This window comes from Manis javanica, chromosome 10, assembly GCF_040802235.1.
Source record: "Manis javanica isolate MJ-LG chromosome 10, MJ_LKY, whole genome shotgun sequence".
Taxonomy (NCBI): Eukaryota; Metazoa; Chordata; class Mammalia; order Pholidota; family Manidae; genus Manis; species Manis javanica.
Window position 1 is genome coordinate 58,364,133 of NC_133165.1, and position 22,549 is coordinate 58,386,681.

The 22,549-nt window shown below is 43.4% G+C and overlaps 1 protein-coding gene across 2 annotated transcripts in view; it reads right to left on the reverse strand.

Moving 5' to 3' along the window:
• Positions 1-22,086, reverse strand: part of CPPED1 (calcineurin like phosphoesterase domain containing 1) — a 122,074-nt gene extending 99,988 nt beyond the window's left edge. Inside the window, exon 1 of one of the 2 annotated variants that reach the window (XM_017643236.3) lies at positions 21,880-22,086. In XM_017643236.3, coding sequence (XP_017498725.1) covers positions 21,880-21,949 — 70 coding nt within the window. In that variant the 5' untranslated portion in view covers positions 21,950-22,086. The other variant, XM_037000317.2, reaches the window with a different exon arrangement.
• Positions 22,087-22,549: the final 463 nt, after the last annotated feature.

A 22,549-nucleotide genomic window follows, 5' to 3' on the forward strand; every position in this document is an offset into this window, starting at 1 on the left:
CCTCCCAATCTGCTTCCTTCCCTGCCTCTTTCAGCAAGTTTGTTCTGAGTACCCACTATATGACAGGTACTATGCTAGACAACTGTACATTCAACAGTGAGCAAAGCCACAGGTCCCTTTCCTTAAACCCTATGGAATAGTGGAGAGATGCACAACGAACAGATCTACAACTACATTAATAACACATGTGCCCCTTACTGCCGCAAGAGTCATCAGGTGCTCAGGGACAGAGGGACAGAGCCACTGGGGGGTGGGAGAGCTCTGGTTGGATAGCACAGTGAGACAACATGGAAGCTGACACCTGAAGGATGAGAAAGATCCAGGCATAGGGACACACCCCAGGCAGAGGGCACAGCAAGTGCCCAGACCCTGACACCAGGAGCAAATGTGAATATAAGGCAGGGGACAGATCACACCAGGACATGCGGGCTTGGGAAAGGGCTTAAATCCCCTGGACTACTTTGGGCATCCATCTCCGGAAGCCCTAACCTGCTCCTATTGTAGCCCAGACTCTCAGGTTTGAGTGCCAGGCTCAAATCCTATTTCCACTCTTTACCAACTATGTGACATGACACAAGTCCCTTAAACTCTCTGGGCCTCACTTTCCTTACCCGTAAAGAAAGAATAACACAACCTCAAAAGGGTTGTTGTGAAATTACTGAGTTAATACATGTGAAGTATTTGGCCATGGCCCAGAGTAAGCAGCAAGTGGGAGCTTCTATTACTAAACTGCTATTCATGGCCACCCCTCCACTTGCATCGGCAGAGACAGAGCTACCAAAATCTTACCCATTTCTTTGTTCCCATGGCACACAGTGGGGCTCAGGAAATATCTGATACATATACATTATATACACACACACGCACGCACACATATATTTATATGCTTTAGGCTTAACATCTTTTCCTTCACACAGTGTAAATATTGCTTTGGTTATAAAGCAGCAAAGATGGGTAGTTTTACAGCCACCTAGAGGCTTTCTGGCTAAAGAGCAAATGCCAATGATATGCAATTTTTGCAGTTTCTCACAGCAGCATTCTGCACAGTGAATCACAATCTAAATGTCTTCAGCAATATCCCTTATCTTCTCTGAAGACTAATCTTATTTTAGTAGTTTAAAAGAAAAAAAAATGGACGGAGGGAGCCAAGATGGCGGCGTGAGTAGAGCAGTGGAAATCTCCTCCCAAAAACACATAGAGCTATGAAAATATAACAAAGAAAAATCTTCCTAAAATACAGACCACAGGACACGGGACAACATCCAGACCACATCCACACCTGCAAGAACCCAGTGCCTTGTGAAGGGGGTAAGATACAAGCCCCAACCCGGCGGGACCCGAGCGCCCCTCCCCCCGGCTCCCGGCGGGTGGAGAGAAACTGGAGCAGTTTTTTTTTTTTTGGAGAGCGCTTTTTGGAAGCCTTAGAGGGACGGGCCCCCGTTGCTGGGGAGGCAGGGTGGCGGGACCGGTGAGGAGGTGCCTGGGAACGGCGCCGGAGGACAAAGAATATCCCGCGTTTCTCCCTGCGAGACCTGGGGGCGGGTGCCTGAGACCAGTGCCTGAGGACGGAGGAGGTCGCGCGTTTTTCCCCTTTTTTTTTTTTTCTCTTTTTGGCAAGCGCTTTTTGGAAGCCTTGAAGGGACGGGGACCCCAGTGCTAGGGAGGCACGGTGGCGGGACTGGTGATCGGGTGGCTGGGACCGGCGCCTGAGGACAAAGAATATCCCCCGTTTTTCCCTGCGGGACCGGTGGGCGGGTGCCTGAGACCGGCACTTGAGGACAGAGGAAATCGCGCGTTTTTCCCCTTTTTTTTTTCTCTTTTCTGCGAGTGCTTTTTGGAAGCCTAAAAGGGACAGGGACCCCGGTGCTAGGGAGGCAGGGCGGCGGGACTGGTGAGCGGGTGCCTGGGACCGGCACCTGAGGACAAAGAATATCCCGCATTTTTCCCTGTGGGACCGGTGGGTGGGTGCCTGAGACCAGCACCTGAGGACGGAAGAAATCGCGCGTTTTTCCCCTTTTTTTTTCTCTCTTTTTGCCAAGTGCTTTTTGGAAGCCTTGAAGGGACAGGGACCCCGGTGCTAGGGAGGCAGGGCGGCAGGACTGGTGAGCGGGTGCGTGGGACCAGTGCCTGAGGACCAAGAATATTGAGCGTTCCTTCCCTGCGGGACCGGTGGGTGGGTGCTTTTTGGAAGCCTTGAAAGGACAGGGACCCTGGTGCTAGGGAGACAGGGCAGCAGGACCAGTGCGCGGGTGCCTGGGACCGGCACCTGAGGAAAAAAAAAAAAAAAATCGCGTGTTTTTTCTTTTTTTTTTCCTTTCTGTTCCCTCTCTCATTGTTGCTGTTGTTGTTTTGGTTTGGAGAGTGCTTTTTGGAAATCTTAAAGGGGCAGGACAGGTCACTTAGACCAGAAGCAGGGAATCTGGGGATCTCTGGGCACTCTAACCCCCTGGGCAGCAGGGAGCACAGAGGACCCTTACGGAGATAAATAGTCTCCTGGCTGCTCCCCCTCTAACGGGGCTCCACCATTTTGGAGGAACAGCCCCAGCCAGGCCAAGCCCACAGCAACAGTGGAGATAAACCCCAAAGCAACTGGGCAGGAAGCAGAAGCCCTGTCTGCGCACAGCTGCCCAGCACAAGCCACTAGAGGTCGCTATTCTCCCAGGAAAAGGCTACAAACCAACAAGAAGGGAAGCTCTTCCAGCGGTCACTTGTACCAGCTCTGCAGACTATCTCTATCACCATGAAAAGGCAAAACTACAGGCAGACAAAGATCACAGAGACAACACCTGAGAAGGAGACAGACCTAACTAGTCCTCCTGAAAAAGAATTCAAAATAAAAATCATGAACATGCTGACAGAGATGCAGAAAAAAATGCAAGAGCAATGGGATGAGATGCAGAGAAAAATGCAAGAGCAGTGGGATGAGATGCAGAGAAAAATGCAAGAGCAGTGGGATGAAGTCCGGAAGGAGATCACAGATGTCAGGAAAGAGATCACAGAAGTGAAACAATCCCTGGAAGGATTTATAAGCAGAATGGATAAGATGCAAGAGGCCATTGAAGGAATAGAAGCCAGAGAACAGGAACGTATAGAAGCTGACATAGAGAGAGATAAAAGGATCTCCAGGAATGAAACAACACTAAGAGAAATATGTGACCAATACAAAAGGAAAAACATTCGTATTATAGGGATACCAGAAGAGGAAGAAAGAGGAAAAGGGATAGAAAGTGTCTTTGAAGAAATAATTGCTGAAAACTTCCCCAAACTGGGGGAGGAAATAATCGAACAGACCATGGAATTATACAGAACCCCCAACAGAAAGGATCCAAGGAGGACAACACCAAGACACATAATAATTAAAATGGCAAGGATCAAGGACAAGGAAAGAGTTTTAAAGGCAGCTAGAGAGAAAAAGGTCACCTATAAAGGAAAACCAATCAGGCTAACATCAGACTTCTCAACAGAAACCCTACAGGCCAGAAGAGAATGGCATGATATACTTAATGCAATGAAACAGAAGGGCCTTGAACCAAGGATACTGTATCCAGCACGACTATCATTTAAATATGATGGTGGGATCAAACAATTCCCAGATAAGCAAAAGCTGAGGGAATTTGCTTCCCACAAACCACCTCTACAGGGCATCCTACAGGGACTGCTCTAGATGGGAGCACCCCTAAAAAGAGCACAGAACAAAACACACAACATATGAAGAAGGGAGGAGGAGGAATAAGAAGGGAGAGAAGAAAAGACTCTCCAGACAGTGTATACAACAGCTCAATAAGCGAGCTAAGTTAGGCAGTAAGATACTAAAGAAGCTAACCTTGAACCTTTGGTAACCACGAATCTAAAGCCTGCAATGGCAATAAGTACATATCTTTCAATAGTCACCCTAAATGTAAATGGACTTAATGCACCAATCAAAAGACATAGAGTAATAGAATGGATAAAAAAGCAAGACCCATCTATATGCTGCTTACAAGAAACTCACCTTAAACCCAAAGATAAGCATAGACTAAAAGTCAAGGGATGGAAAAACATATTTCAGGCAAACAACAGTGAGAAGAAAGCAGGGGTTGCAGTACTAATATCAGACAAAATAGACTTCAAAACAAAGAAAGTAACAAGAGATAAAGAAGGCCACTACATAATGATAAAGGGCTTAGTCCAACAAGAGGATATAACCATTCTAAATATATATGCACCCAATACAGGAGCACCAGCATATGTGAAGCAAATACTAACAGAACTAAAGAGGGAAATAGACTGCAATGCATTCATTGTAGGAGACTTCAACACACCACTCACCCCAAAGGATAGATCCACCGGGCAGAAAATAAGTAAAGACACACAGGCACTGAACAACACACTAGAACAGATGGACCTAATAGACATCTATAGAACTTTACATCCAAAAGCAACAGGATATACATTCTTCTCAAGTGCACATGGAACATTCTCCAGAATAGACCACATACTAGCTCACAAAAAGAGCCTCAGTAAATTCCACAATATTGAAATTCTACCAACCAATTTTTCAGACCACAAAGGTATGAAAGTAGAAATAAATTCTACAAAGAAAACAAAAAGGCTCACAAACACATGGAGGCTTAACAACATGCTACTAAATAATCAATGGATCAATGAACAAATCAAAATAGAGATCAAGGAATATATAGAAACAAATGACAACAACAACACTAAGCCCCAACTTCTGTGGGATGCAGCGAAAGCAGTCTTAAGAGGAAAGTATATAGCAATCCAGGCACACTTGAAGAAGGAAGAACAATCCCAAATGAATAGTCTAACATCACAATTATTAAAACTGGAAAAAGAAGAACAAATGAGGCCTAAAGTCAGCAGAAGGAGGGACATAATAAAGATCAGAGAAGAAATAAACAAAATTGAGAAGAATAAAACAATAGCAAAAATCAACGAAACCAAGAGCTGGTTCTTTGAGAAAATAAACAAAATAGATAAGCCTCTAGCCCAACTTATTAAGAGAAAAAGAGAGTCAACACAAATCAACATAATCAGAAATGAGAATGGAAAAATCACGACAGACTCCACAGAAATACAAAGAATTATTAAAGACTACTATGAAAACCTATATGCCAACAAGCTGGAAAACCTAGAAGAAATGGACAACTTCCTAGAAAAATACAACCTCCCAAGACTGACCAAGGAAGAAACACAAAAGTTAAACAAACCAATTACAAGCAAAGAAATTGAAACAGTAATCAAAAAACTACCCAAGAACAAAACCCCGGGGCCGGACGGATTTACCTCGGAATTTTATCAGACACACAGAGAAGACATAATACCCATTCTCCTTAAAGTGTTCCACAAAATAGAAGAAGAGGGAATACTCCCAAACTCATTCTATGAAGCCAACATCACCCTAATACCAAAACCAGGCAAAGACCCCACCAAAAAAGAAAATTACAGACCAATATCCCTGATGAACGTAGATGCAAAAATACTCAATAAAATATTAGCAAACAGAATTCAACAGTATATCAAAAGGATCATACACCATGACCAAGTGGGGTTCATCCCAGGGATGCAAGGATGGTACAACATTCGAAAATCCATCAACATCATCCACCACATCAACAAAAAGAAAGACAAAAACCACATGATCATCTCCATAGATGCTGAAAAAGCATTTGACAAAATTCAACATCCATTCATGATAAAAACTCTCAGCAAAATGGGAATAGAGGGCAAGTACCTCAACATAATAAAGGCCATATATGATAAACCCACAACCAGCATTATACTGAACAGCGAGAAGCTGAAAGCATTTCCACTGAGATCGGGAACCAGACAGGGATGCCCACTCTCCCCACTGTTATTTAACATAGTACTGGAGGTCCTAGCCACGGCAATCAGACAAAACAAAGAAATACAAGGAATCCAGATTGGTAAAGAAGAAGTTAAACTGTCACTATTTGCAGATGATATGATACTGTACATAAAAAACCCTAAAGACTCCACTCCAAAACTACTAGAACTGATATCGGAATACAGCAAAGTTGCAGGATACAAAATCAACACACAGAAATCTGTAGCTTTCCTATACACTAACAACGAATCAATAGAAAGAGAAATCAGGAAAACAATTCCATTCACCATTGCATCAAAAAGAATAAAATACCTAGGAATAAACCTAACCAAGGAAGTGAAAGACTTATACTCTGAAAACTACAAGTCACTCTTAAGAGAAATTAAAGGGGACACTAATAAATGGAAACTCATCCCATGCTCATGGCTAGGAAGAATTAATATCGTCAAAATGGCCATCCTGCCGAAAGCAATATACAAATTTGATGCAATCCCTCTCAAATTACCAGCAACATTCTTCAATGAATTGGAACAAATAATTCAAAAATTCATATGGAAACACCAAAGACCCCGAATAGCCAAAGCAATCCTGAAAAAGAAGAATAAAGTAGGGGGGATCTCACTCCCCAACTTCAAGCTCTACTACAAAGCCATAGTAATCAAGACAATTTGGTACTGGCACAAGAACAGAGCCACAGACCAGTGGAACAGATTAGAGACCCCAGAAATTAACCCAAACATATATGGTCAATTAATATTTGATAAAGGAGCCATGGACATACAATGGCAAAATGACAGTCTCTTCAACAGATGGTGCTGGCACAACTGGACAGCTACATGTAGGAGAATGAAACTGGACCATTGTCTAACCCCATATACAAAGGTAAACTCAAAATGGATCAAAGACCTGAATGTAAGTCACGAAACCATTAAACTCTTGGAAAAAAACATAGGCAAAAACCTCTTAGACATAAACATGAGTGATCTCTTCTTGAACATATCTCCCCGGGCAAGGAAAACAACAGCAAAAATGAGCAAGTGGGACTACATTAAGCTGAAAAGCTTCTGTACAGCGAAAGACACCATCAATAGAACAAAAAGGAACCCTACAGTATGGGAGAATATATTTGAAAATGACAGATCTGATAAAGGCTTGACGTCCAGAATATATAAAGAGCTCACACGCCTCAACAAACAAAAAACAAATAACCCAATTAAAAAATGGGCAGAGGAACTGAACAGAAAGTTCTCCAAAAAAGAAATACAGATGGCCAAGAGACACATGAAAAGATGCTCCACATCGCTAATTATCAGAGAAATGCAAATTAAAACTACAATGAGGTATCACCTCACACCAGTAAGGATAGCTGCCATCCAAAAGACAAACAACAACAAATGTTGGCGAGGCTGTGGAGAAAGGGGAACCCTCCTACACTGCTGGTGGGAATGTAAATTAGTTCAACCATTGTGGAAAGCAGTATGGAGGTGCATCAAAATGCTCAAAACAGACCTACCATTTGACCCAGGAATTCCACTCCTAGGAATTTACCCTAAGAACGCAGCAATCAAGTTTGAGAAAGACAGATGCACTCCTATGTTTATCGCAGCACTATTTACAATAGCCAAGAATTGGAAGCAACCTAAATGTCCATCTGTAGATGAATGGATAAAGAAGATGTGGTACATATACACAATGGAATACTACTCAGCCATAAGAAGTGGAAAAATCCAACCATTTGCAGCAACATGGATGGAGCTGGAGAGTATTATGCTCAGTGAAATAAGCCAAGCGGAGAAAGAGAAATACCAAATGATTTCACTCATCTGAGGAGTATAGGAACAAAGGAAAAACTGAAGGAACAAAACAGCAGCAGAATTACAGAACCCAAAAATGGACTAACAGGTACCAAAGGGAAAGGAACTGGGGAGGATGGGTGGGCAGGGAGGGATAAGGGGGGGGAAGAAGAAGGGGGGTATTAAGATTAGCATGCATGGGGGGGAGGGAGAAAGGGGAGGGTGGGCTGCACAACACAGAGAGGAAAAGTAGTGACTCTACAACATTTTGCTAAGCTGATGGACAGTAACCGTAATGTGGTTGTTAGGGGGGACCTGATATAGGGGAGAGCATAGTAAACATAGTATTCTTCAGGTAAGTGTAGATTAAAAATTTAAAAAAAAAAAAAAAAAAAAGAAAGAAAGAAAGAAAAGGGGGATTACTCCTTAACAGGATAAAACTATTGGTAAATCAAAGATCAACGCATGCTTTAAATATCCTTAATGTTGATCACTTAAAGGGTGTCAGATGATCAGCTATGGAGGTACTCTTTTCTGATAATATTCCTTTCTCTTAATTAAAAAAAAAAAAAAAAAAGCAGTTACTGTGTGCTGACCTCCAATGAGTTCTGCACAGTGGTATAGAGGGCATGTCAAAGTGTGGGCAAAGGGTCTGTTTGTCTCTACGCAGAAGATCAAGGCCTAGCTTGGATACCCAGAAAATGAACTAAGATACGATATGAGGAGGAGCTTCCGGCATCAGCACTCTCTGGAGGACTCGTGCCGGGGGATGATCATCAAAAAGCCTCCACAGGGATCCGGACGATGCTGCGGTTGTGGCTGCATCCAGCCCACCGTCTCCTGGACTTGCCATAAGAAGGAGGAGGGAGATGTCTAGGCTGGCATGTGCATACAGTGAGACAACGAATTTGACTGGATCTGTACTGTTGGAACTCAACCAGGAGTTGGGAGGGGTGCAAGTTGTAGCACCCCAAAATCTCATGACTATAGACTATCTATGGTTAAAAGAACATATGGGATGTGAACAGATCCCAGAAATGGGCTGCTTTAATTTGTCTGATGGTTCAAGTACAGTTGGAAAATATCCATCATATCATAGATAAATTTTCACAAATGCCTAGGGTGCCTAAATGGTTTTCTTGGCTTCACTGGAGATGGCTGGTAATTATAGATTTGCTTTGTTTATGTCACCGTATTCCTATTATGTCAATATGTGTGTGCAAATTAGTTAGTAGTTTAAAACCTATACATACTTAAGGTACTATACAAGAAGATATGTCAAAGAAATAATCAATCCTCCCAAGTTTCCTTCATATGCTACATCTATAGCTTTTCTTCTTCCTTCCTAATTACAAACTTTAAATAGAATTCGTGCCTCATATCGAATTTACCGAGTATCATAATTCCTCCAGGTGGTAAAGATACCTCGAGACAAGTGCTGGGCATAGAAGCCACAGGGCATAAATCTGCAAAGAAGTAAAAAGCTAACCTTTGCAAACAATATGGCTTCTCTCTCACTTACCAACTTTACATTTCCCTGTATGGCCCCGGAAGATGACTGGTTAGCCAGAGACGGGTAAGATTCCTCAAGGGAGGAACAACCTAAGACAGGCACAGTCGCAGGGGGGCCATCAGGTGAGAATTTGGGGGTCAACAGAGGTGAGGCTCAGAACCTCACCCCCCCTGCTTTGAGAGAAATCTTCTGCATCCGTGGATGTCTTGCTGCCCTTGTCTAGCCTGGATTAATACTTAGTCCATAGGCACACACCTGATCATCTGATCATCTACATTTGCCTTCTTACAGCACTAAACTATGTTTTCTACCTTTATCTTGCATCTACCTACCACTTCAGCATTTTATTAAAAATAAAAATAATAATAATAATAGGAGAAATGTGGGATCAACATATAAATCAAGTACAAAAATCAAATGAATATTCATATTTGACCTGATGGTTTATAGGTCATATTGCATGATCAAAACCGAAAGTTTCTGTGATGACTGCCCTTGTACTGTTCACCATGTAAGAATTTATTCACTCTGTAAGAATTCGTTCACCATGTAAGAACTTGTTCGTTATGCTTCAGAAGATTGGAGACTGACGAGAATTAGGCTTGAGATGGATTAATGATTGTACATTGAGCATTGACCCCCCTATACTGAATTTTATTGTTGTTAACAACCATTTGATCAATAAATATGAGAGATGCCCTCTCAAAAAAAAAAAAAAAAAAAAAAAAAAAAAAAAAAGAAAAAAAAATCACAACAGTAGCAATCTTCATTACTTTGGGACTCTTTCTAGTTTAACAATCCAAATATCCCAACTGTAAAACCGCCAGAACTTAATGCAGCATTTAATAGTGTCTTTCATTAGTGGCTGCCTAGAGCAGGGGCTGGGGGTTGGGGGAATTGGGGGTGACAGCTAATGGGTACGGGGTTTCTTTTTGGGCTGGTGAATGTTCTACGTCGACTGTTGTGATGTCTGCAAACAGACTAAATGTCCTGAATAGTACACTTTAAAAGGGCAAATTGTAAGGTACGTGAAGCTGTTAAAAAAAAGTGTCCTTTAGGACTTTTACCTCCCCTAAAATAATTAACAATAGTGACAGCAATATCCTCGGAGTCTCCAAATTACTTGTCCTAAGTACCAAGGTGAATTTACCCAACCTCTCTTTTCTTGGCCTACATGCCTCCAAAAGGTAGTTTCTGAAATACACGAAAGCTTCTGAGTCCTATCATGGCTCCAACACTTGCCATTAGGGGATGAAGGGCCTGCCAAAATCTTTATCTGCAACCCTTCAGAGAAGTAAGAAGGCAGATAGGCCAGGACCACTTGGCCAGGCGGCTCTCAGTACCACTGCCGATGCTGTTCCAGAAAACGGCTGAAAGGGGAAAAGGACATTTTCCAAACCTACCTCTCTCACTGTTTAAAAGCAGAACTCCATTTGGCGTTTACATGTTTTGGGTGGATGTTTGCTGTGACTTTTCTCTACCACTCCCCATGTTCCCCTGCCAGGGGAGCAGGCAGCTGGCGCTTTGAGGAGATTTGGCAGAAGCCACTCTTTCTGGGCAGAAGCAGCTCTGCAGGCATGAGGCTGGGCAAAGAGGCCCTGGATGCAGAGAAGGCAGCCCTTCCTTGGGCAGCTACAGCTCCGGAGGGCACACCTTCCTGTTAACAGGAACCTCCTCGAGCAGACAGACGCCTTTGAGCAAGGCACAGACCGGTGGGCCACCTGGGGTCCTATTGATTGGTTCAATATTTGGTTTCTGTTTTGCCTCGTCCAGAGAATATATGGTGTGTGTAAGCAGTGGGTTAGGTGGATATACACATGTGACTCATGGAATAGTACATCATTCATGTTCATTCATTTACAGAATGGCCACTGAGTATCCACTATTGCCAGACACTGTTCTAGGTCTGAGCTCCCTGCTCTCTAGGAATTTATAGTCTAGAGGCAGGAAAAGACACCACAGTCACAGGAATAAATGCACAACCATAGGCTGCAGTAAGCACCGTAAATGAAAGGAACGAGTGTAGGTGAAAGCCAGGGACCCAGTTTAGAAGGGGAGAACCTGCACAGACTCATTCAAAACCATGATGTGAAGAATGAGAAGCAGAGAGAGAAAAAGACAGGGACAGAGCAAGGCCATGGCAAGGCCCATTTTCCTTTTAAGAGGTGGCTCTGAATACTGTACAGGGAATGGACTCGAGGGGCAGGAGTGGACCCAGAAAGCTGCTAGACTTGTCCAGGTGAGAGATGATGGGGGTGGCCGGGGTCACACTGGGGCAGTTGAGATGGAGAGCTCTGGAGGTTGAATGGAGGGGACTATAGCCAGTGTGGATGTGGAGAGGAGGGGAGAAACAGAGGTCAGGAATGACTCCTTGGCTTCTTGTTGAACAGGTGAGTTGGGGGAAGACTGGAGAAGGAGCAGACTGGGGAGCAGATAAAGAGTTCTGTCCTATTCTAGTATGTTCTAGTGGTGCAAATGGCTGGGAGCCAGAAGAGCTACATCCTCTTCCTGGAGTTCCCACTGCCTAGTGTGAGACCTGAAACCACCAGGTCTCAGTGCCTTCACACAGATGGAGTCAGTGCATACATCACCACAGATGTATCATAAGACAGTTCTAGCCAACACGGCCTTTGTTTTACCAACGTGGACCTGCAGAGTTAGCATGGCTAGGGATTTTTTTTCTTTTAAACAAAGCTACTGAGGGACTTTGGAGCTTCTTTTACTCTAAAACTGTTTCCTGATTGTCTGACTACGTATCAGACTTGGTTCTAAGAGTGGCTGACAGTGGTTCTGAGACTCTTGGAGTCTCCAGCTGCCCAGGCCCCAATTTCTCACTCCTAACTCACTGGAGGGTTTGGCAAAGTTCAAAATCATATACTTCACAAACATAACAAACTGCCAGTTAGTCTTCCCTGGAAGAAGACACTCTCTTAATAGACCTCCAGATTTACCAACCCTCTTCATGCGCTCTGTTCAGGCACTACCACCCAGGACAAGCTGATGGCCCTCCTATGCGCTAATACTGCTGCCCTGCCCCTCAAGAAGCCCGCTCACCATGTGTCCACTGGGAGTTGTCCCAAGTCTGTTTATGCTAGCACTGATTTTTAAATCACTTCATTTAATTAAACATGTAAAACAGAGAAATATGAATGTAAAAATGGTGGCTTTTAAGAAAATGAAGACAGATGCTTTGGGAAGATGCAATAAGAGCAAGCTGATGAAAATAAAGTACTATCAAATTAAGTGCTGGGGAGTCAAGTGTAAAAGATTTAAAGAAAAAGAAAGTACAAGCCTCAGAGAAGTCTTTACTCAGTGTGCTTTCCAAGTGATTTTATAACTGACTACTCCCCTGGAAAAAAACCCAAACTGTAAAAGATCCATGATGGGTGTTGTTTGTGCACAAAAGGCTACACAGCAGGCCCATCTGTAAACTCGTGTTCCAGGAAAAGCCCTAAACTTACTCAACAGATTACTAAGTGAATGTACATTGATGGTTTACATTAAAATGAGATTTTATAGGAATGTGCAATTTTAAAAAATAATTCCCCTCTTTATTTTTTTCCATTCATTGACCAACTACCAGATTCTACTGTAGTAAAAAGAAGAAAATTTCTAATTACACCCTTACCCTACACTATACATAAAAATTAACTCAACAGGGACCAAGATCTAAATCTAAAAGCTTAAACCATAATACTCTTAACAGAAAACATATCCATCATTTTGGGTGAGGCAAAGATTTCATACATAGGACATAAAAAGTATAAGTAATAAAAGTGGAAAATTTGGACTTAAGTCAAAATTAAAAACTTTGGTGCTGCATATAATATTATCAAAAAAGTGAAAGGACAATCCACCAAATGGAAGAAAATATTTACAAATCATGTATTTGCTACAGGACTTGTATCCAGGATATATAAAGAACTCTTACAATTCAATAATAAAAACACAAATAACACAATTAAAAACTGGGTAAAGGATTTCACAGCCATTTCTTCAAAGATATACAAATGGCCAGTAAGTACATGAAAAGATGTTCAGCATTATTAGCTGTTAGGAAAATGCAAATCAAAACCACAGTGAGATCAGAGAACCAAGATGGCAGCATGAGTAGAGCAGCAGAAATCTCCTCCCAAAACCATATATATTTTTGAAAATACAACAAATACAACTATCCCTAAAAGAGAGACCAGAAGACACAGGACAACAGCCAGACTACATCCACACCCACGAGAACCCAGTGCCTGGCAAAGGGGGTAAGATACAAGCCGTGGCCCGGCGGGACCCGAGCGCCCCTCACCCCAGCTCCCGGCAGGAGGAGAGGAGTTGGAGCGGGGAGGGAGAGGGAGCCCAGGATTGCTAAACACCCAGCCCCAGCCATCCACACCAGAGCACAGACACACAGTGTGTGCGTGGGGTGCTAGAAACTAGGGAAACAGGACAGTAAGACCTGTGAGCAGGCCTGTAGCTGGACAAAGAAAAGCAAGTGCTTTTTGAAAGTCTTAAAGAGCCAGGGACCCCACAGCTGGATGGAAGCGCCCTGGGACACTTAGCCCAGCAGCTGCAAATCCTGGGGAACTCTGGGTGCCTGAACCCCCACAGCGCAGCTTGGAGGCCCCTCACCATGATAAACAGCCTCCCGCCTGTTCCCCCTCCGAAGCGGCTCTGCCATATTGGAGCAGCAGCCCGAGGCAGGCCACACCCACGGCAATTGCAGAGCTAAATAAACTCCATAGCGGCTGGGCAGGATCAGAAACCCCGTCTGCACGCAGCTGCCCAGCACAAGCCACTAGAGGCTGCTGTTTTCCCAGGAGAGGAAGGCCATAAACTGGCAAGAAGGGACTTTCTCTTACCCAACACATGTGCCAGCTCCCCACAAATATATCTATCGCCATGAAAAGGCAGAAGAAATTGATACAGACCAAGATCACAGAGGCAAACCCTGAGAAGGAGATAGACCTAACCAGTCTTCCTGAAAAAGAATTAAAAATAAAGCTCATAACCATGCTGATGGAGCTGCAGAGAAATATGCAAGAGCTAAGGGATGAAGTCTGGAGGGAGATTACACACGTCCGGAGGGAGATTACAGAAATAAAACAATCTTTGGAAGGATTTATAAACAGAATGGATAAGATGCAAGAGGCCATTGATGGAATAGAAACCAGAGAACAAAAATGCATAGAATCTGACGCAGAGAGAGATAAAAGGATCTCCAGGAATGAAACAATATTAAGAGAATTGTGTGACCAATCCAAAAGGAACAATATCCGCATTATAGGTGGTACCAGAAGAAGAAGAGAGAGAAAAAGGAATAGAAAGAGTATTTGAAGAAATAATTGCTGAAAACTTACCCAAACTGGGGGAGGAAAAAATCGATCAGACAATGGAAGTGTACAGAACTCCCAACAGAAAGGACCCAAAGAGGACAACACCAAGACACATAATAATTAAAATGGCACTGATCAAGGACAAGGACAGAGTTTTAGAGGCAGCTAGAGAGAGGAAAAAGGTCACCTACAAAGGAAAACCCATCAGGCTATCATCAGACTTCTCAAAAGAAACCTTACAGGCCAGAAGAGAATGGCATGATATATTTAATGCAATGAAACAGAAGGGCCTTGAACCAAGAATACTGTATCCAGCACAACTATCATTTAAATATGAAGGAGGGATTAAACAATTCCTAGACAAGCAAAAGTTGAGGGAATTTGCCTCCCACAAACCACCTCCACAGGGTATTTTAGAGGGACTGCTCTAGATGGGAGCACTTCTAAGACTAAATAGATGTCACCAGAAAAAATAAAATCACAGCAAAGAAAGCAGACCAACCAAATATTAACTAAAAAATAAAATCAACTACCCACAAAAGCTGTTAAAGGAAGCACAAAAGAGAACAGAATAAAACAACCAACATATAAAGAATGGAGGAGGAGGAATAAGAAGGGAGAAAAATAAAGAATGACCAGACAGTGTTTAAAATAGCTCAATAAGTGAGTTAAGTTAGACAGTAAGATACTAAAGAACCTAACCTTGAACCTTTGGCAACCACGAATCTAAAGCCTGCAATGGCAATAAGTACATTATCTTTCAATAATCACCCTAAATGTAAATGGACTGAATGCACCAATCAAAAGACACAGAATAATAGAATGGATAAAAAAGCAAGACCCATCTCTATGCTGCTTACAAGAGACTCACCTCAAACCCAAAGACTATAGGAACAAAGAAAGACTGAAGGAACAAAACAGCAGCAGAATCATTGAACCTAAGAATGGACTAACAGTTACCAAAGGGAAAGGGACTGGGGAGAAAGGGAGGGAAGGGAGGGATAAGGGTGGGGAAAAAGAAAGGGGATAGTACAATTAGCATGTATAATGTTGGGGGGGCATAGGGATGGCTGTGCAACACAGAGAAGACAAGTAGTGATTCTACAGCATCTTACTATGCTGATGGACAGTACTGTAATGGGGTTTGTGGGGGGGATTTGGTGAAGGGGGGACCCTAGTAAATATAATATTCTTCATGTAATTGTAGATTAATGACAACAAAATAAATTAATTAATTAAAAGAAAAACCACAGTGAGATACCACTTTGTACCCATTTGGTTGGTTATAATAAAAAAGACAATGAGAAGTGTTGAGGAGGATATGGAGGAATTTGAACCCATGTATATTGCTGGTGAGCATATAAAATGTTGCAGGTGCTTTGGAAAACAGTCTGGCAGTTCCTCAAAATGTTAAACATAGTAACTTATATAACCCAGCAATTCCAATCCTAGGTATGTACTCAAGATAAATGAAACAGATGCTCATACAAAGACATGTACGTGGAGGTTCACAGCAGCTTCATGCATAATAGCCAGTGTCCAAATGAGGGAATGTATGTCAACGTCCAAATGTTCATCAGTGGGTGAATGAATAAACAAAAAATGTGGTTACCCACACAAAAGAATACCAGTCAATAAAAAAGAACCAAGTGCTGACACATGTTAAAACATGGGTGAATCTTGAAAAGTTGACGTTAAAGAAAAGAAACTAATCACAAAGACCACATAGTATATGGTTCTGAGGTGGGGCAGGGACATGGGACTAGCATCATGATTAACTTTTCCTGCCTATGATGAAAAATGCCAAGATACAACAGTATGATAAGAATAAGCGGAACTCCATTTTAAGAAATTCCATTTTAAAAACAAGGGAGTTAGGAGGTAAGATTCCTAACACATTTTATGGTAATCAGCCAATAACTGACCGTATCTTAAGGCAGAGCAAGCAGTCCTAAATTACATGTCTCCACTGCTTGAGGGTAACCACTATCTTGGAGAAGAACAGGGTCAAGAAATTCCTTGTGTTAAGTTTATTTTACAGAACATCTAGAGGACAGAGTATGGATGGTGACTTAATGTCTCTCACCGGTGATACACATCATGAGACCACAAGTCAATCCAATACCCAAAAACCCCACCACTACCCCCCTTTGCCCCATTCTTGAAATCCTTGAAAGACACAATCCTAAGCCTCTAAATGTGCCTCCTGAGGTTGCCCACACTCTCCTTTCTTTGAGCGTGTACTTTTTGCCTTAAAGACCTCTTTGCTCAACTTACTGCATTTTGTCTCTGTGCTCTTCCGGTGCTAAGCATCCTTGTTACTTTGCTATTTCATTCAATTTCCTAGAATTAAGCATAAGTCTTCTCTTTCTCTGTTCTACTTCAGACAAGCAGGGAAGGGTTACTGAAATTTCTGACTTGGGCTTGCAAGTTCCCATCACCTGGATGACCCGGACAGGACTGCAGTTTTACAATCATGCACTTTAGGATCCTGCCTGAAAATCTCCTTTCTTTGCCTTTGGGAAGTTCTCAGAATATAATCTCACTCCACCCAGTGCTCTGTGTGTGGCTCCCCCAAATCCCGGGGTAGTAAGGGCTTAGTTCCCACACTGGGCAGATTCAAATAGACACTGGATGCCAGGTGACCCTGGCTTCAGGAGTTGGCAAGGGACTTTCCCTATGCCAAGAGGAGTTCAATGAACTTTTTTCTCCCTCTGTTCTTTCTTGCTCTCTGCTGTATGCAAATCAGGTACATTCCCTGTTATTCTCGCTTTAATGAATTCCCTCCTTGCCTACACTGGTCGGACCTGCTAGAGAATTCTTTCTGTTCAGAGTCAAGAACCCTCCCCTGCCCAGGTTGAGGGTTCACCTAGTATCTGAGAAAGACCTCCCCAGATGCTGCTGTCCAACATTTCCACTTATACAAAATGTCCAAAATGGCAAAGCTATGGGGGTGAATTAGCAGTTGCCTGTGCTGGGAGTGGAAACAGGAAGAGATTACAAGTGGAGCAAGTTCCTTTTTTTTGGGAGATTGAGAAGTTCTAAAATTGTGTTACTGCACCACTCTGTAAATTTATTGAAAGCGACTGAATTGTAAAACTTAGAATGAGTGAATGTTAGGGTATCTCAATAAAGTTATTAAAAAATAGAAAAGCAAAGAAAAAGGCATTCAAAAATAAAAATTCACTTGTCTCTTGGAAATGTTTTATAATGGGAAAGTCTTACATACTAATTTTGACTGATGATAATGAGGAAGGGATAAATAATCAAAATACCCATTTTAGTCATAGGAGCCCTTCTCATATAAGAGATAATTGGTTTGGCCTAAATGCATGGCATAATTAAAAGCATTTATTTCATTTTCTCCACTGAGCTATGGAAATCTTTAAAACCATAATATTTTCAACCCTGTTCAGACTTGGATAAACATTTTGCAGGTCTACTGTTTCTAGAAAAGTTCTTAGGTGAGAACTGGAAGAGATGGAGTAAGTTATTTTTTACAGATACTCCATGTATTCTCTGCCACATGAGAAGGTTTCCAGAAGGGACCAAGAAATATTCAGGATTAGTGAATATAAATTGGCTATATATCCTCTGAAACAGCTGCAGATGTTTTCAATGTCTAAGGAAATAATCTCTTTCAGAAAACCACCCAAGAGCCCTGTTCTACGAGGGGATAAATATTCCAGTGGTAAAATGACTGGAAAAACAGATTAGGGCCGGAAAACAATTAAATATAGGTTATTTTAAAAACATTAAATTTTGACATCTCTCCCTTTGAGAATTTTTTCAAAACAGATATTGCAAACTTCGTGGAAAGACAATTATTTGCTAGAAGAAAGTAGTCTTAAGTAGGATATGTGTCAAAAAATATAATTATCAATTTGCCTAATTAAAATGAACATTTGAACATGCCTGAGAAATGTGAGTCTTTTCAGGTGAGACATGTACAATTTGCTTTTCATAAACATCTGTCTACAGAGCCTAGCAGATTATGTTAACAAGGAATGGATGACTGGAACCAAGCTTCACATACAGCACTACTGGATGAAGTATATGGGAATTCTGGTACTCATATCAATCAGCAGGAGGCAAATGGTCTTAAAGTGCTTGCAAGACTGAATGTTTGTGTCCACCCGCCACCCTGCCCAACAAATTCTTATGCTGACACCTAGATCAGATCATGAGGGCTTTGTAATGGGATTGCCATTATAAAAGAAACCCCAGGGCTCACTATACCCTTCCATCATGTGAGGACCACAGTGAGAATGAACCAGATGGAAGGTTCTCTCCAGACATCAAATCTGCAGGTGCCTTCATCCTGGACTTCCAGTTTCCCAAACTGTGAGAAATAAACAGAAGCCACTCAGTCTGTGGTGCTTTGTTCCAACAGCCCGAGCGGACTAGGCCAGCACTCTTTTGTTTACTTGCCAGGCTTCACTTGAGAAACAAGCTGTTTAACCAGCTAAGTCTGGAGGGGGCTCTAGTAGCAAGTAGAGGGTTGTCAGGGTTGTGACTTTAGGTACTGTTGCTTGAGCTAAACAAACATCTTGACAGGCAGCGTGTATTTTGACAGGAGATGGGAAAAGCCAGTCTGTCCTTTTCCCTTCTGAGCCTGTCCTGGAGCCAGCTCTACTAGCTTACCTTCCCAGAGCCTGGACTGACACTGTACCTCTAAAAGCATCTCTCAAGCACTAGCAATGCTGGAAGGAAATTAGGATCCTAGGAAAAGTTAGTGAGAGCAAAGGAGGCAGACTGCAGGTGGACTAGGGATTGGGTACCTAGTGAAGCAAACCCAGAAGACTAGGGATCTAAAGCTCAACCCTCCAAGGCTGGATCCCAAGAAGCCCCATGGTTAGTGGCCCATTCTGAACATGCCTACTGGGGCTGTTCGGCCCACAAAGACCAAGTGCAGGCCCCACTGCTGTATCTGGCAAGCTCTGAGAAATCCAGTCATCTTCCTTCTTCCTATTTCAGCAGGGTAAGTATCTATCACCTTATCTTCTAAATCTCTTCCCAACCACCCCATTCCTGACCAGGTGAATGACTCTGTTGTCAGGTCCCACTGGCAGCCCTGTGGCAGCTTCAATGGGTTAGAAAGCTTTGATACCTCAGCACCCCATAATCTCCATCTGAAGCCTCCCACTGCAGGGACCTACAGAGTCCACCAGCTGCCAAGGATTGTTTTTCTGCTGTATCTCTGTGCCTAGACTATGAGCCCCGGAGGGTGAGTGGTTTGCTTTCCTCCCTTTTCTACTTTCCACAGCATACTGGAGAATGCAATAAGAACATAATAAATACTTCTTGAACTGACAAGAAGAGAGAGCGCAGAGTAACGGAATTTGCATACACCGCTGGTAGAAGGACAAATCTCTGTGAGCACTTTGCAAGGTGATTGGACAAGATCTAGTAAAGCTGGGGATTATACTGACAGCCCTGAACTTCACTTCTGAAGTGAAGAATGCCCTGGAGAAATTTCCCCTAGTCCAGCAGACTTGTGCAGGAATGTTCCTAAGAGCACTGTTAACATGTGTGAAAAACACAAACAACTAAGTGTGTGTACTATATTAGGATCCCAGCAGGAAATAGCTGGCATAGTCAAATTAGGATAATTAAGGATAATTAGGATAACTAAAAGGGATTATTTGGGAGGAGTTAAGTGTAGAAAAACAACAAAGGGTAGTTTAGTAGCCCAAAGACAGAAAAGCAGAACTGCTGCCACTCTTACCTCTGAAAGGAGGGAGGCAGTAAGTTGTTGCCCAGACCCAAAAAGAGTTCCAGCAGAAAGGCTGTCATGAAAGTAGTGATCCTCAGAGGAAACATGCAGTCAATCTAAGGCAACCCTGGCTTCTGCTTCCCCTCCCTCTGATCTCCAGTCAGACCTCCCCATTGGCTGAACCCCACAGGAAGCCAGAGGGAAAGGGGCTCACTGACCAAGTCCACAGAGATGAATGCCCTGGAGCATGGTGGGGAAGGGAGACAAGTACATTTGGAGAGGCAAAGGGAAGATACTCAGCATATCCAGCAACAGAATGTATAAAGTATATATGCATACAGTGGAATACTGCCCAGCAGGAAAATGAACTAGAGCTACTTATATCAACATGGATAAAAATTGGTTCAATATGGCTCAACCGCCTCATGTGGGCAAAAAAAGCATATTAAAATATTTAGTGAATGGACACTACAGCAGATTGTACTTTTTCCAAAACCTACCACAACTATGTTTCTGACCCCATGGGCTCTTCCAGAACCTTGCCACTACCCACCAAGAGTTGCAAAGAAAGAAAAGAATCTTAGGAAAGAGAACTCCAGGAGAAATGTACTTTAGGTAAGGCAGCCAGGGAAAGTGTGTGTGAGGAAGTGACTGAACTTTAAATAAGATGTGAAGACTGTGACGGAACCAAGCCTACCAGACCAGCTATTTGTTATGGAAGCATAGAAGGGCAAGGGCCAAGGCCCTGCACAAAGGCCTTGACCTTTCAAATGCAGTTCAAGAACACCAGTGGAGGTAGGAAAACTGGACAAAGGAAAGGATGGCAAAAATGAAGCAAGCCAGATCATGCAGGGCATGTGGGATGACTCTGGGGTTACAAAACTGGGAAGCGCATGGGAGAGAATTTGATCCCAGGCAGCCAAAGGCCACAGAGAGGACCAAGGAACCAGAAACAAACTTCCCTTTGACTTAGAGTTCCAGGGCTCACGTTCACTTGGCACTTCTCCAGTGTCCCACACTGGGTTATAGAAATACTTCCAATCTGTTAACGCTTCCCGGTGAGGTAACTATTAATAAACCAATTTTTACGGAGAAGCAGATTATCTAAATCCAAAGCCCAAGCATTCAACTCCAACACGACTCTGGGCTACCTTCCCTCTTTAGCGTTCTGATGGACCCTGTTAACATATTGGTGCTTGATTGATAGTAACCGTCATTACGGGGTACAAAAGACACCCCATATGGGTGAACAACCGAATCTTAACACGCACCAATCGCTTATCCAGCCACAGATAAGATCACTATTAGTCCAGTATTACAGGTGAAGAAACTGAGGTCAAGACTTACAGAGCAACGTGTCCAAGGCTAGGTTTGGAAACCAAGTCTAACTACTATTAACCAGGCTACTATTAACCATGTTTTGCCTCCTTACGCTATCTTCTCTTCCCTCAAGGAAATTAGGACAAAGCCAGCGAGGCTACAGCGCCCTAGGCTCACCTCTCAACAGCGCCCCTGGAAGCCCGAAACGCGGTTCGTACCGTCGCTATTGCGATACCAAGACCCTAGGTGCAGCCTCCGACGGGATCCGGCTGGAGGAACGTGCACTCCGACCGAAGGTTCCCCCAACAGAACGTTCCGCAGCCCTGAGGTCCTCCCCTCCCCGGGAGTTCGGCCGGCAGTACCTGAGGCAAAGGCGTCCAGGGTCCTGTCTCGGGCTCTGCGGAAAACATCCCCCGCCTCCGCAGCCGACATGGCGAGTGAGTTTCTAGCCTTGCCAGAGTACACTTTGTGGGAGGGAACAGCTGGCTTCTACACCACCCAACCGCTGGGCCGGGTCTGCCCGTCTCGGGGCGGCGTCCTCGGCTCTGGGCGCGCGGGGCTTGGCCGCTCGGGGCGCAGCTAGTGCTGCCTGGGCGGGGCGGACGCGTGAGCCCCTCTGGGATCGACTGGGGGGCCTGGCGATTGGAATCCCCCTGACTGGAGCACACGTGCGCCCAGAGGGTGCTTTTGGGCTCAGGCTAGGGGCCCCTTCCTTTTCTAAAGGTGGCGTCGCCAGGTTTAACAAATAAAAATACAGGATGTCCTTTTAAATTGGAGTAATTGTTCAATATAAGTATATCCCATGCTATATTTGGGAGATAATTAAACACTGTTTTTTTTTCGTTTATTTGAAATTCCAGTTTAACTGGACTCCTGTATTTTATCTGGCACCCTAACCTTCAGGTCAAAAGGGACAGCCCTCCGGATCTCCAGCTGGGATCTGTGACACCTAATCAGGAGGTATATTCAGCTTCCGGTCATCACCATATTCCGTTGTTATCATCGCTCAATACCAAAAAGCACTTCGCGTGT